Source organism: Gouania willdenowi, chromosome 6, assembly GCF_900634775.1.
Source record: "Gouania willdenowi chromosome 6, fGouWil2.1, whole genome shotgun sequence".
Lineage (NCBI taxonomy): Eukaryota > Metazoa > Chordata > Actinopteri > Blenniiformes > Gobiesocidae > Gouania > Gouania willdenowi.
Genome location: NC_041049.1, coordinates 33,958,456 through 33,972,661, shown reverse-complemented (window position 1 = coordinate 33,972,661; position 14,206 = coordinate 33,958,456). Strand labels below are relative to the sequence as shown.

General features: G+C 42.3%; 1 protein-coding gene and 4 non-coding genes across 9 annotated transcripts in view; all 5 read right to left on the bottom strand.

Annotated features, from left to right (window-relative positions):
• The window catches only part of nell2a (neural EGFL like 2a), a 186,950-nt gene that overhangs the window by 66,294 nt on the left and 106,450 nt on the right, over positions 1-14,206 (bottom strand). For all 5 annotated transcript variants that reach the window (XM_028449516.1, XM_028449514.1, XM_028449513.1 and 2 more), the window contains one exon: positions 4,860-4,982. In XM_028449516.1, coding sequence (XP_028305317.1) covers positions 4,860-4,982 — 123 coding nt within the window. The remainder of the gene's footprint in view (positions 1-4,859; positions 4,983-14,206) is intronic.
• On the bottom strand, positions 5,618-5,689 carry trnad-guc (transfer RNA aspartic acid (anticodon GUC)). The gene has a single exon. It is a non-coding gene; the product is annotated as a tRNA-Asp (tRNA).
• trnad-guc (transfer RNA aspartic acid (anticodon GUC)) lies at positions 6,525-6,596 on the bottom strand. The gene has a single exon. It is a non-coding gene; the product is annotated as a tRNA-Asp (tRNA).
• On the bottom strand, positions 6,863-6,934 carry trnak-cuu (transfer RNA lysine (anticodon CUU)). Its single transcript has one exon. It is a non-coding gene; the product is annotated as a tRNA-Lys (tRNA).
• On the bottom strand, positions 7,432-7,503 carry trnad-guc (transfer RNA aspartic acid (anticodon GUC)). The gene has a single exon. It is a non-coding gene; the product is annotated as a tRNA-Asp (tRNA).

Sequence of the window (14,206 nt, the reverse complement as noted above, 5' to 3'; positions counted from 1 at the left end):
AGGTGGGCTTTTTAGTTTTTTAAACTCACCCAACATGTGGGCAACAAAGGTTGGGAGTGGCTCATCCTGAGCCTGAACACGATCCAAAAGTCCCCTCAGAACGCGTTCTTGGTTGTCGGAGGGCAGAAAAACAGTCTTGAACAGCTGACAGAACCGAGCCCACGATGTGATGTGGGTGCTCAGAGCCATGAACCATTTCCTGGGTTCTCTTGAAAGAAAACGTGGCAATTCACTCAGTAACTGTTCATCGGTCAGGTTCAAAGAGAATTTGTATGCACTAACAGCCTGTAACCAGTCCTCAGGTAGCACTCTGTCGTCCCCAGCGTACACAGGGGGCTCCAGTTTGGCGTGATGCAACGCTGCCGCGATCACCCTGGAAGTGCTTCCGAGCTCCAGTGAGTGAGGTGGATGGAATGGATTAGTAGTCAGGAATGGATTAGTAATGTTCATATTGACTGTTGACTCCGCTCTGTTTGTAGTAGGGACGTGGGGCGTGGACGTAGCCATTGGGAAAACAGGAGACTGTAGGACTGCAGGAGGAACAGGGTTCTCTTTGCTGAGACGATCCCACTGCTCGAGCATACTCCGCTGCATGTTCAGTGAGTCACGTAAACAGTCACTAAGTCGGCCTACTTCTGCCCTCAGGTCAACTACTTCCTGTCTAAGGTCAGGATTTGTATCATCAACAATACCCTGCTCTGGTACTGAGATAAACTCCATGCCAGAGTCAAATTTCGGGTAGTATGCCATTGTACTTTTCAAAAAGGTTACACTAAAACACAGTATGGTCCTTCTAAAGTAATAAAAGAGTCAGCCAGATTAAACTTTGTTGACATACTTTTTTTTTTTATTTTCTTTTTTAATTTCTTTTTTTTTTTTTATTATTATTATCTTTTTTTTTTTTTTTTCTTTTTTTTTTTAAACCGCACAAAAATGACAAAAATCCGAAAAGGCCGTTAGCAAAATATCCCCCAAAACTAAAAGGAGACTAAAGTGACCATAATCACATCAGACGTAGCTGACACAATGAGTGGCTAATGCGAAATCTATAATAGTGTTGTATTTTATCCCTAGTACATAACTAGCACTCACATTTACAGTCACTATAGTCATTACTCACACAGTCAACGGTCCTTCCAGTCCCAGCAGAGGGAAAAAAACCCATGCAATCCAGCGAGGGATTTCCGTGTTCAAAACCGGCTTTAAAAGTTCAATTTAAAGTTCCATATGGCAGAAGACATTAGCAGAAGAAGAATCCGAAGTAGTCAAGTCCAAAAAGTAGGTCCGTGGTCTGAATCCGTGCCGTGGAGTCGGTATTTATTAATCCAAGGAGACCGATGCAGCACTCACCAGCATCCAGGAATTAGACGGGTCCCGCTCATAACGAGGCTGTGGCGATGTCCGGGAAAAGCTGTCCGGGCGTCCACCAAGGCACGGGAATCACCGAAAAACACCCAGGTGAGGCAGATTAATTCTTAGTGGGCTCCAAAAGCTTGACTGTGGTCCAGAGAAAAATGTTCGGGCGCCATTTGTAACGCGTGGTGATGTATCTTGCCGTGGACGTGTGCTGCTGGATAGCAAAATGAGCAAGACTTCTTGATTTCCACACGGTCTTGTTTATTCTAAAGAAATATGAGGGCTTCACCACTCGTCACATTGCACATCGGCCTGAGTACACGCGGCCGATGTCCACGACATTAAAAGTAAAAAAGAAAAGAGGAAGTAAACGAAGAAGAGTGACCTAATAAACATACCGAAATAAAAGAGGCGCCACCTTGGGGCGATATACATTCAAAAGTGACTGTTACACATGCAAGGCGCTAGTCGACCACTGGGAGCAACTTAGGGTTCAGTGTCTTGCCCAAGGACACTTCGACACATAGTTTCTGGGATCAAACCCCCAAACTCTCGATCAGAAGACGACCCTCTACCACCTGAGCCACGGTATACTAGTTTAATAAAAGATGATGCTGTAACTCACAATTCAATTATTTGTAATTTATATTTGTGATTGTTTGATGAATAGTTTGTTGAACTTAGCACTAAACATTAAATTCAAATAAACGGAGGGAGCAGCTGTGCTGTGTGATGTTGTTGGATGTAACGCCCAACACTGCTCCCAGTGCAGGTTAACTGTGCACGGGAGGTGTGTGCACTGCGCGCACATCCGGAAGTGATACTGTTCATGGACTTTGGAATTGGGGAGCCTTTGTTCTGCCCTGTGGCTGTCCCTGAACAGCCTCTCCTTCTCTGTATTCAGAGCTTTCTTTTTATGAATCTTTGGATCCTCAATGAATGAACTTTATATAGACATATTACCAATGTTTTAAACACATGGAGACTGTGAAAATTTCATTAAAACACGGTAAACATTAAACACGTAATAAGACGATGATTCTATCATCATTTGTATCAATTTAAAATCATTTCATTTCCTCCGCTTCAATACGGTATTTTAAAAAAAAAAGTATAACAACACTTTTTGACTCCTTTTTTCATTTGTAGACATTTGTTGAGTTTTTTAAAGCATCACTAAATTACTTTAAAAATTATGACAAGGTTTCATATGAGTGCATTTGCAGGTTATACCTGGTCAGGACCAGGCTTTACCCACAGACTGTGTTGCTATGGTAACTAAGATGTTTTCTCTTTGAAGAAACCGCCTTTCCAGTTAAAACCTGGCTTAACAGAGCCAGACTCTGCAGTTAAACCTGGACTTAACTCTGAGCTGGGTTTGATGACATACGCCCTAGGTCTAGAGTGTGTCTCCTGTTGTAAATTGATAATACTGCATGATGTGCTGGATAAAATCCATAAAATTAAGAAAATTAAAAAGTCCTCAATCTACGTGTAGATTGAAATCATAGATTAAAAAGGTATTATCATATGTATTAAATAATTGATAAAAACTGAAAACTAATCAATAAAAACAGTGCATGGTTTTGGGGATCTTAACATCTTAATTTTGCCAATAAATTTAAGATTTTTAATTTGTTAAAAAAACATTTGCGCAATTCTGGCATTTACTGACCCCAACCTTCGGTGTGCAGCTCGTGCAGACAAACCCAGAGACATAGAGCAGTCAGATAACTCGCAATGATGGGAGACAGAATATTAGGTGGAAAGATTCACTTTAAAATGTCACCTGACAGCTTGTTGGAGAAAGTAAAAGTTATTTGCACACTTTGAAAAGCCAAATTGAACGACTAAAGAAGTAATTTGTTCTGTGGCATATAATCTCAGAGCAAAAGACCAGTTTGTGCCAGTTGATTATACAGTATATCACTGAACCTTCATTCATGTAACAAGTTTACAACTTATTTTCTTGTATTTATTCTTAAAGTGGTGAGCCTGCACTTTAACTAATTCAGTGCCAGCCATTTTCAAAATTTCTACCCCCTCAGTGCCAGCCATCTTAAAGCATTTTGACTAATTTTTAAAGACCCACAGAATATGTTGTCCTATGACAATCTAAATTGTGAGATTCTGAAAGATTAAAGTATCTAAGAATTTTGTTTCTTGATTCTTTCGTTCTTCTGTAATTCGCTGTTGAATAGATGCAAGTTTCACACAAATTGCCAGTTTGTGATAAAAAGCTGAGAAAAATGGCTTTTACTGAAAAAACTTATTAGTGACTTTGAAGCAATTTTTCATTGCTTTAGGGACACCTCAACATTGGTTTAATTCTATAAAACTACAAAAACAACACTGAGACTGGGCTTTTTATGGCAACATTATTATTATTTTGCTATCTATGTCAGAGTTGAATTAATTTCTTACTGTATTTTGGCCGTCCTCCAACACACGCAACTTTCTCCTCATCCCGGACATGCCGAGTGTCACCGCTTGCCTCGTTTTTTTTTTTTTATCATTTTATCTCACCATCGCGACACTATCAGTAGTTCACCTAGGTTTCACACATGCTCTGGTCGAGTGTGCGTTGCTGTGAGCTGCTGGGAACTTCAGCATTAACTATCGTTGCACCATTTTCTGTCTTGTAAACTCCTTTCCTCTCCCTCTGAGATCTGCCCATAACCAATTGGTCACTTCACCATTGTACGAGTTAGATATTCATCGGAGAGCTTTGTCACACTGTCTCCTAGCAACCCCAGCCGAAAAACACAATTCTATAGACGTGAATGGCACTCCACATTACTAAACCAATTCACGTCTATAGACGTGGATGGCACTCAATGAGTTAATATTTTACTGTTGTGGCGATTTTGATAAACAAGATGGAGTCAAGTTTTGGGGTAGCTGGTCAGATGCAAACACAGGGTTTATTAACTCAAGCGGTTTGGGGCAAACAGACCAGTCTGAGATTCGATGGTTAACTAGCTTTGAGTGTGTGCCTCGGTGACTTTGTCTGATGTTCAGTGCTCTCCCTGCTATGTATGTTGCTGATGGTAGTTAAAACATGACAGTTAAAACATGACAGGCAGAAACCTTGGTGTGTGCGATGGTATCTAGCCTGATTAGGTGGAGTGAAGCCAGGTGTTGATGCTTAGAAGACGACTGAAACACTTGATGCTGGGGGACGGCATAGGACTGCTAATCTACACTGAAAGTCCACATGTTTGTGAAAGATTAAAAGGTTGTTGGATGTAGAAGGTAGCTTGTTGTCAATCATTTTGCAGTACATGTCGATTAGTTTCAGTGGGACATCTACAAATTGCTGGAAAGGAGCTCTCCAGTACCAGAATTGAAAAATACTGAAACGTATTTGTTAATGGAGGTTAGAGCATTCATCCATGCAGCCTTATGTCAAGCATGCAAAACTGTGGGCCTACAGCCCTACTGTAGCCCCCCACCACCCCCTTGTGTAGTGGGTTAAAGAAACCTAGTGCTAATGGGCTTACCTTTGCAGACTGTCCCGTTGCCCATGTATCCCGGCTTACACGAACAGCTGTGACCTCCAACTATGTTTAAGCATAAAGCGTTTTCATCGCAGTTGTGAAGTCCGCTCAGGCAGACGTCATGCTCTGCAAACAACAAAACAGCCATCAGACCACTAAAAACCACTTTAACTAAAATGAGAGGTGCTGAGAGCTAAATAAGAATTTAATTTTCCTCGCAACAGGCTTGTATTTTTTTTACCCTCCAATAAGTAAAACAAAAAGACCTAAATCAAACACTTTAAACAAGTAGTGAGAATACACAGTCTGAAGGTATGAAAGCACCCACCTCACATTACTGTAAAATATCAGGTTCTACCATGACGACACTACAGGGTGGAACTTGCTAAAAATTGATCTGCCAACCCATTACACATCAAGCAATCAATTTGAAACCGAACAGTATTGTCCATTGGTTCATTCCTCATAGGACACAATTATAGCCAATTTGATATGGCTTAATAGCATTGGTGCAGAACATGCAGACAGGAGAGTTTATTGTTGCTTACGGGCTGGTAGAGTTCCGTAATACTTTCAGAATCGATACATCAAGGTTTGCCCCAGAAAACTTGCTAAGCTTGGTGGTAGAAAAGGCCACTGGCTCACCGTGTTTATTTTTGTTTTAAATGTTAAAGTTGAGAGAAATGGTATCAAGTTTGTCAAGACGTCTCTGGAAACCCAAACTACAGTATTTGAAGTATAAAGGGTTTGAATTAATAGACCTCCCTGTCGGGGAATTGAACCCCAGTCTTCTGCGTGACAAGCAGAGATACTGGCCACTATACTAACAGGGACAGTGTCAACAAGTTTGAGGACACGCTATTGTTGTTCACGGTGCCTGCAGAGTGCCGTAATACTTTTAGAATAGATGGATGGATGAATGGATAGAAAAAAAAGATAGATAGATGGATGGATGGTTAGACAAAACAGATAGATGGATGGATGGAAGGATGAGATTAAAGTGTGATGGTATATTCAAAGGTAAACTCGCTACAACCTTTCAAAACACTACTTTAAACCTTTGAGGTATACACTATAAGCAGCTGCTCAGTTCAAAACCTTCCTTGACCGAGAATTGAACCCGGGCATTGGCGGTGAGAGCCCCAAATCCTAACCACTAGACCATCAGGAACGCAAACTGCAGCTTGAATGTGTGAAATTTAAAATCCAGAAAATATCAAGTTCTGAACACAGTTTTTTGGAACCAAACGGAATTTTGCAAATGTTGCTTCCACGTATGACAACATTATGGCGAGTTTGGAACAGCATTGGTGGTTCAATGGTAGAATTCTCGCTTCCCATGATAGAGATCTGGGTCTGATTCCTGGCCATGCAGAGATGCCATTGTTTAATCTTACTATTAAATATTGGTAACTTGTTTTGCCCTAGAATGTAATATTTCAAACTGTAGCAATATTACAACAGATGAAATGTGTACCTCCTAAAGATTGGAGTTGAGTAATTCTGGGAATACAACTCAAATGCCTTTTGCGCAGAACTGGTAGTCAACTCATGGTCGACACAGTCCAGTTTATGCACTTCTCCAAATTAGAGGTATCAAGTTACTCGAGATGGCTCTGGAAAACCAAACTATGGCCTTTGAAGTATAAAGGGTTTGAAATTATAGATCTCCCTGTCGGGGAATGGAACCCCGGTCTTCTGCGTGACAAGCAGAGATACTGGCCACTATACTAACAGGGACAGTGTCGACGAGTTTGAGGACACACTATTGTTGCTCACGGTGCCTGCAGTGTGCCGTAATACTTTTAGAATAGATGGATGGATGAATGGATAGAAAAAAAAGATAGATGGATGGATGAATGGATAGACAAAACAGATAGATAGATGGATGGATGGATGAGATTAAAGTGTGATGGTATATTCAAAAGTAAACTCGCTACAACCTTTCAAAACACTACTTTAAACCTTTGCGGTATACACTATAAGCAGCTGCTCAGTTCAAAACCTTCCCTGACCAGGAATTGAACCCGGGCATTGGCGGTAAGAGCGCCAAATCCTAACCACTAGACCATCAGGGACTTAAACTGCTTCTTGAATGTGTGAAATTTAAAATCCAGAACATATCAAGTTCTGAACACAGTTATTTGGAACCAAACGGAATTGTGCAAATGTTGCTTCCACGTATGACACCATTATGGCCAGTTTGGAACAGCATTGGTGGTTCAATGGTAGAATTCTTGCTTCCCATGATAGAGATCTGGGTCTAATTCCTGGCCATGCAGAAATGCCATTCTTTAATCTTACTATTAAATATTGGTAACTTGTTTTGCCCTAGAATGTAATATTTCAAACTGTAGCAATATTACAACAGATGAAAAGTGTACCTCCTAAATCTTGGAGTTGAGTAATTCTGGGAATACAACTCATATGCCTTTTGCGCAGAACTGGTAGTCAACTCATGGTCGACACAGTCCAGTTTATGCACTTCTCCAAGTTAGAGGTATTAAGTTAGTCTAGATGGCTCTGGAAAACCAAACTATGGTATTTGAAGTAGAAAGGGTTTGAAATTATAGATCTCCCTGTTGGGGAATTGAACCCCAGTCTTCTGCGTGACAAGCAGAGATACTGGCCACTATACTAACAGGGACAGTGTCCACAAGTTTGAGGACACGCTATTGTTGCTCACGGTGCCTGCAGAGTGCCGTAATATGTTTCACAATTCTAAACCTCTATGCCCCCAATAACGACAACCCTGAATTCTTCCATAGAGTTTTTTCGGAGCTATCGGACCTATCTGTAGATTCATCTGTAATCATCGGAGGTGACTTCAATCTGACACTCAACACATCATTAGACAGATCCAGTAAGTGCCCAAATACAAAACCGTCTCGATCTGCTAAATTATTAATGAATTACATGGATGATCTTGGAATAGGTGACGTATGGAGACTGAACAATCCAACTAAAAAAGAATACACCTTCTTCTCCCCTGTGCATAAATCCTTCTCCCGAATTGACTTTTTTCTCTCAAATAAATCCATTGCACATAAGATTTCCTCTAAAATACATCCTATAATCATTAGCGATCATGCCCCGATATCCCTCACCCTGAAGTGTGACTCTAATCAGAAATTATCCTCTCTGTGGCGCTTTAATACTTCATTACTTAATGACGGTGAATTTGGTAAAATGATAAGAAAAGAATGGGAAGACTTTCTATTAACAAACGATTCTCTGGAAGTGTCACCGTCCTTACTCTGGGAAACCGGCAAGGCTGTCATCAGAATCAGAATCAGAATCAGAATCAGAATCAGAATCAGATTCAGAATCAGAATCAGAATCAGAATCATCTTTATTCGCCAAGTGTATGTTGTACACACGAGGAATTTGACTCGGTCAACTGTGCTCTCTCCAATAGTGAAAACATTCAATAATAAACAATCAACTAGAAAAGATGATAATAAGTATAAACATAAGTATAAATATAAACAGTAGTTAGACTAGAATGTGCAAATAACAAGATGATAATAATAATAATAATAATAATAATAGTATAAAAAAATAAATAAATACAAAATAAAAATTAAAAAAAATAAGATAAAAAGAAGGAAAATAATAGAAAAGAAAGATAATAATAAATATAATAATAATAAAAGGAAAATAGTGCAGTAGAGCATTGATAGGTAGTGCAGGAGAACATTTAAATTAAAGGTATGTACATGAACATTCTCAGTGTCAGATTGATCCAGGGTTGTTATGTTTGGTTCCAGGGTTTTTTCACAGAAACAGGACTGACACTCTTTGACTGTTTAGTGTTGATCAGAGTGACAGCCTGGGGGAAGAAACTGTTTTTATGGCGGGTTGTTTTGGCGTACAGTGATCTGTCTGCCAGAGGGGAGGAGTTTAAACAGATTGTGTGCAGGGTGAGAGGGGTCTGCAGTGTTGCTACCTGCCCGTTTCCTGACCCTGGACAGGTATAAGTCTTGGATGGAGGGCAGATCGACACCAATGATCTTTTCTGCAGTCCTGACTATCCTTTGTAGTCTGTGTCTGTCTAGTTTGGTTGAAGATCCAAACCAGACAGTGATGGAGGTGCACAGAACAGATTGAATGATGGAGGTGTAGAACATGATCAGCAGCTCCTGGGGCAGGTTGAACTTCCTCAGCTGACGCAGGAAGTACATCCTCTGCTGTGCCTTTTTCCTGGTTGAGTCTATGTGGGAGGTCCACTTCAGATCCTGTGAGATTGTGGATCCCAAGAACCTGAAGGAGTCCACGGTAGCCAATTCCCTATTTAAAATGCTAAGGGGGGGGAGTGGGGGGGGATTTCTTCTGAAGTCCACTGTCATCTCCACAGTCTTGAACGGGTTCAGTTCCAGATGGTTCTGACTGCACCAAAGAGCCAGCTGTTCCACCTCCCGTCTGAAGGCAGACTCGTCCCCGTCCCGGATGAGACCGATGACGGTGGTGTCATCTGTAAACTTCAGGAGTTTCACAGAGGGGTCCCCTGAGGTGCAGTCATTGGTGTAGAGGGAGAATAGCAGTGGGGAGAGAACACACCCCTGGGGGGCGCCAGTGCTGAGTGACCGGGTGCCAGATGTGATGCTTCCCAGCCTTACTTGCTGCTTCCTGTCAGTCAGGAAGTTGGTGATCCACTGACAGGTGGAGGCCGGCACTGTGAGCTGGGTGAGTTTCTGGTGAAGGATGTCCGGGATGATGGTGTTGAATGCAGAGCTGAAATCCACAAACAGGATCCTAGCGTAGGTCCCTGGGGAGTCGAGGTGGTGCAGGATGTAGTTCAGACCAATGTTGACTGCATCCTCGACAGACCTGTTTGCCCAATAGGCAAACTGCAGGGGGTCCAGCAGGGGTCCTGTGATCTTTTTCAGGTGGCTCAGAACCAGCCTCTCAAAGGACTTCATGACTACAGACGTCAGAGCAATGGGTCGATAGTCATTGAGTCCTGTGATGGCAGGTTTCTTGGGGACTGGGATGATGCTGGAACTTTTGAAGCAGGAAGGTACTTCACACAGCTCCAGTGATGTGTTGAAGATCCGTGTGAAGATGGGAGCCAGCTGCTCAGCACAGGCTTTCAGGCAGGAAGGAGACACTCCGTCTGGTCCTGGAGCCTTTTTGATCTTTTGTTTTTTGAAAAGCTGGCACACATCTCTTTCATTGATCTTCAGGGCAGGTGGGGGGACAGAGGGCGAGGTAGGGGGGGGAGTAGGGGGAGCAGGAAGGGCAGAGTTCAGGTGATGGGCTGATGCTAATGAGCTGGGGGGTGGGTGTGAAAACCTGCAGTAGAAGCTGTTCAGGTCTCTAGCTAGTCTTTTGTTACCAGTAGGGTGGGGGGAGGGTTTCCTGTAGTTGGTAACTTCATGCAGGCTTTTCCACACTGCAGAAGGATCTTTGTTTGAGAAGCTTTGTTTTAGCTTCTCAGTGTAGCACCTCTTGGCTACTTTGATCTCCCTGGATAGTGTGTACTTGGCTTGCCTGAACAGGTCCCTATCCCCACTCCTGTAGGCTTCCTCCTTAGCCTGACGTAGCATCCTAAGTTGAGGTGTGAACCAGGGTTTGTTGTTGTTGTATGTGCAGAAAGTCTTGGTCTGCACACACATGTCCTCACAGAAGCTGATGTAGGATGTCACAGTATCAGTCAGTTCATCCAGGTTGTCCAGGTTGTCATCCAGGTTGTCCAGGTTGTCAGAGGGAAGATTATATCATACTCTTCTTACAAAAAAAAACAGGAACAGATAGCAGAAAAAACGATTGAAGAAAAAATTAAGAAACTTACGGAAGAATACGCAGCTAACCCGTCTGAACTCTTATGGAAAAAACTCCAAAATACAAAACTTAATCTGGACATAATTTTATCTAAAAAAACGGATTTTATTTTACAGCAATTACGGTACAAAAACTTTGACTACAATAATAAATCAGGCAAATATTTAGCAAATCAGCTTAAACACAACAAAGAAAACTATTTCATAGCGGCAATTTCTGATAATTCAGGTCAAACTTTAAACTTACCTCAGGACATTAATAAGGTTTTTCATGATTACTATCAAAACCTATACTCATCAAACTTAAACCCTGACCCTGAAGATATGAAAACCTTCCTCAATAACTTAAACCTACCACAGCTCACCATAGAGCAGAAAACCACCTTAGACTCACCATTAACCTTACAAGAACTACAAAATGCTTTGGATAGCATGTCAACAGGCAAAGCACCAGGTCCAGATGGGTTCCCTGCTGAATTCCTAAAACACTTCTGGTCAATGCTGGCTCCGCTCTTTTTCAGAGTAGTAACAGAGATTAAAAATAAAGGTTATGTAGGAGGTCACATGAATACAGCAAACATTAAATTACTACTTAAACCAGACAAAAACCCTCAAGTTACCGTCCCATCTCACTTATTAACACAGACATAAACATTATTTCCAAAGCACTCACTTCCAGGTTAGAGAAAGTCGTACAGTCAATTATATACCAAGACCAGACAGGATTTATTAAAAATAGACACTCCACAGACAATGTTAGAAGGCTGTTTAATTTGATCAACATGGCACAGAACTCTAAAAAGAAAACAATAATCTTGTCACTAGACGCAGAAAAAGCATTCGATAGAGTCAACTGGTCATTCCTCCTTGCTGTTCTTGGCAAATTTGGCTTTGGAGATTCATTCATACAATGGATCTCCACCCTGTACTCTAAACCTAAGGCCTCAGTAACCACAAACAAAATAACATCCCAAAGCTTCACACTGCAGAGGGGAACGAGACAAGGTTGCCCACTATCACCTTTGCTTTTTGCAATATTTGTTGAACCTCTCGCAGCAGCTGTTCGTCAGAACTCTGTTATTAAAGGAATCTACTCATCCATCTCAGAACACAAAATTAATCTTTATGCGGATGATATTTTACTCTATTTGGAAGAACCCCAATCCTCAATAGAAGAATTATTTAAACTAATAAACAGCTTCTCTAAATTATCAGACTATTCCATTAACTGGTCAAAATCATCAATCCTTCCTTTAACAAAAAATTCATGGAACCCAGCAACCCAAAACCCACAATACCCCTCCCCCACAAATATAATTAAATATCTAGGCTTAAATATATCACCAAACCTAAATGAATTAATTAAACTGAACCTAGACCCTCTGTTGGATAAAGTCACAGAAGACCTGCAGAGATGGAACAATCTCCCCATCTCACTCCTTGGCAGAATAGCCTCAGTTAAAATGAAAATCTTACCTAAAATAAACTCTCTGTTTTCTATGATCCCACTGAAACCACCAACGCAATGGTTCAAAAGATTAGATTCTGCAATTACAAAATTCTATGCTAGGAATAAAAAACCCAAAATAAGCCTTTCAACTCTTCAAAAAAATAAAAGCGAGGGAGGGTTGGAAGCCCCTAATTTCACGCATTATTACCTAGCAAACCAAATTCTATATTTAACAGAATGGCTAAAACCAAAAGAATACCATAACACCTGGCTAGAAATAGAACAGCTAGACTGCAAACATATTAAACTCTCTGATCTCCCTTTTATCACTGTGACCCTCAAACATCATAACTGCTTTAAAAACCCACTGATTGCCTCCACCCTGACTGCGTGGTGGAAAACCCTGGACATTACAAATGTTCAATTAAAAACTAACATGCTGTCTCCAATCTGGCACAACCCTGACTTTAGAAACAGAAAAACACCGCTCTATCTAAAAACATGGGAAGATAGCGGAATTATTCATCTCCAAGACCTCTTCGAAAATGATAAGCTCAGGACATATAACAATCGAACCCAAACATTTAATATAAATAAAAGTAATTTTCTTCAATACCTACAAGTAACAGAGACAATTAAGAAAAATACGGCAATAGATTTAATCACCTTGCAACCTCCAGAACTGGCCACATATATGAAAAATATCTCAACAAAAACAAAAAAAATCTCAAAAATATACAGAGTACTCTTGAACACTAACTCTAATCACTTACCAATCGCTAAATGGGAAGCTGAACTCTGAATCACCACGAACACCGATTTCTGGACAGAAATTTGTTGCAATACCTTTAAGATGACTAAAAACACAAATCTTCAGCTAATTCAATACAAGGTCCTCCACAGATCCCACATTACCCAACAGAAAATGTATAAAATGGGCTTCTCCCCAACAGACATCTGCTCTCAGTGCACCCAGGGAACAGCTGATTCATATTTACATGCCGTATGGCTTTGTTCGCCAGTTCAACAGTTTTGGTTTCTAATCACTGAAAAACTGTCCTCCATTTTGAACTCCAGGATTCCTCTATCTCCAAATCTATGTCTGTTAGGAGACCTGACTATGCTTGATATTCCAGCAAACCAATCACAATCCATCCTTGCGGCACTTGCCATAGCAAAAAAAACAATATTAGTGAATTGGAAAGATAAAAAATCCTTAAACATAAACCAATGGCGAAATCTCCTCATAGAATTTATTTCCATGGAAAAGATGTCTGCTCTCAGAAAAAATAAAATAACCTGCTTTGAGGAGCGTTGGACTCCTTTTCAAACTGCATTGAATCTTGATTTTTCTTTCTTAGCCTGATGATCTAGCCTGCAAGCAACTGCCAGCACCACTCTTTACTAACACATTGATCTAACTGTAGTCCTGGACCTCCATGGGCTTGTGGGGTGGCCTTGACCTGGGTGGTTTGAGTGGGTTGCTGGGGTGTTTTGGGTGCCTCTGTGGGGGCGTGCGTCTCTTTCGGGTGCTCTTGTGGTTCCTGGGCGGTTTGGTGTTGCTCTCCTGCCTTCTTCGTGCACATCTGGGTGGCCCTTGGTGCCGGGGGCCTGCGTGTCTCTCTGCCACTCTTTCCTCTTGCTCTCTGTCCCCCTGTCTCGTCCTCCCCCCCTCCTCCGCCTTCGCTCGGCGCCGGCTCTCCCGTTGGGTTTGGCGTGGGGGGCTCCTGTCGGCCCGGGGTGCTGGTGGGGGGGCTGTGGCCTTCGCTTGGGGGGCGGGCATTGCTGCGCTGGGTGGGTGGCTCAGGGGTTGGCTCGTCTGGGGGCCTGGGGTGGTGGGGTTTGTGGCTTCGGGACGGGGGGGTTCGGGATGGGGGTGGCGCTGGGGGCGGCTGCTCTTGGGGGCGGCACTTGCATCCTGGGTTGTTGGGTGGCGGGGTGGTGCTGTGGGTTGCTCCGCCGGCCGGTCTGGGAGCCTTGGCCTGGTTCCCTGGGGTGCGCCTTCGCTGAGCGTGCCGCTGGCGCGGTGGGCCGGGCTGCCCCCTCCCCCTCCTCCTCGGGGGCTCACTTGGGGGACCGCAGGGGCTGGCTTGTGTAGCTTCGGGGGGAGGGTAGGG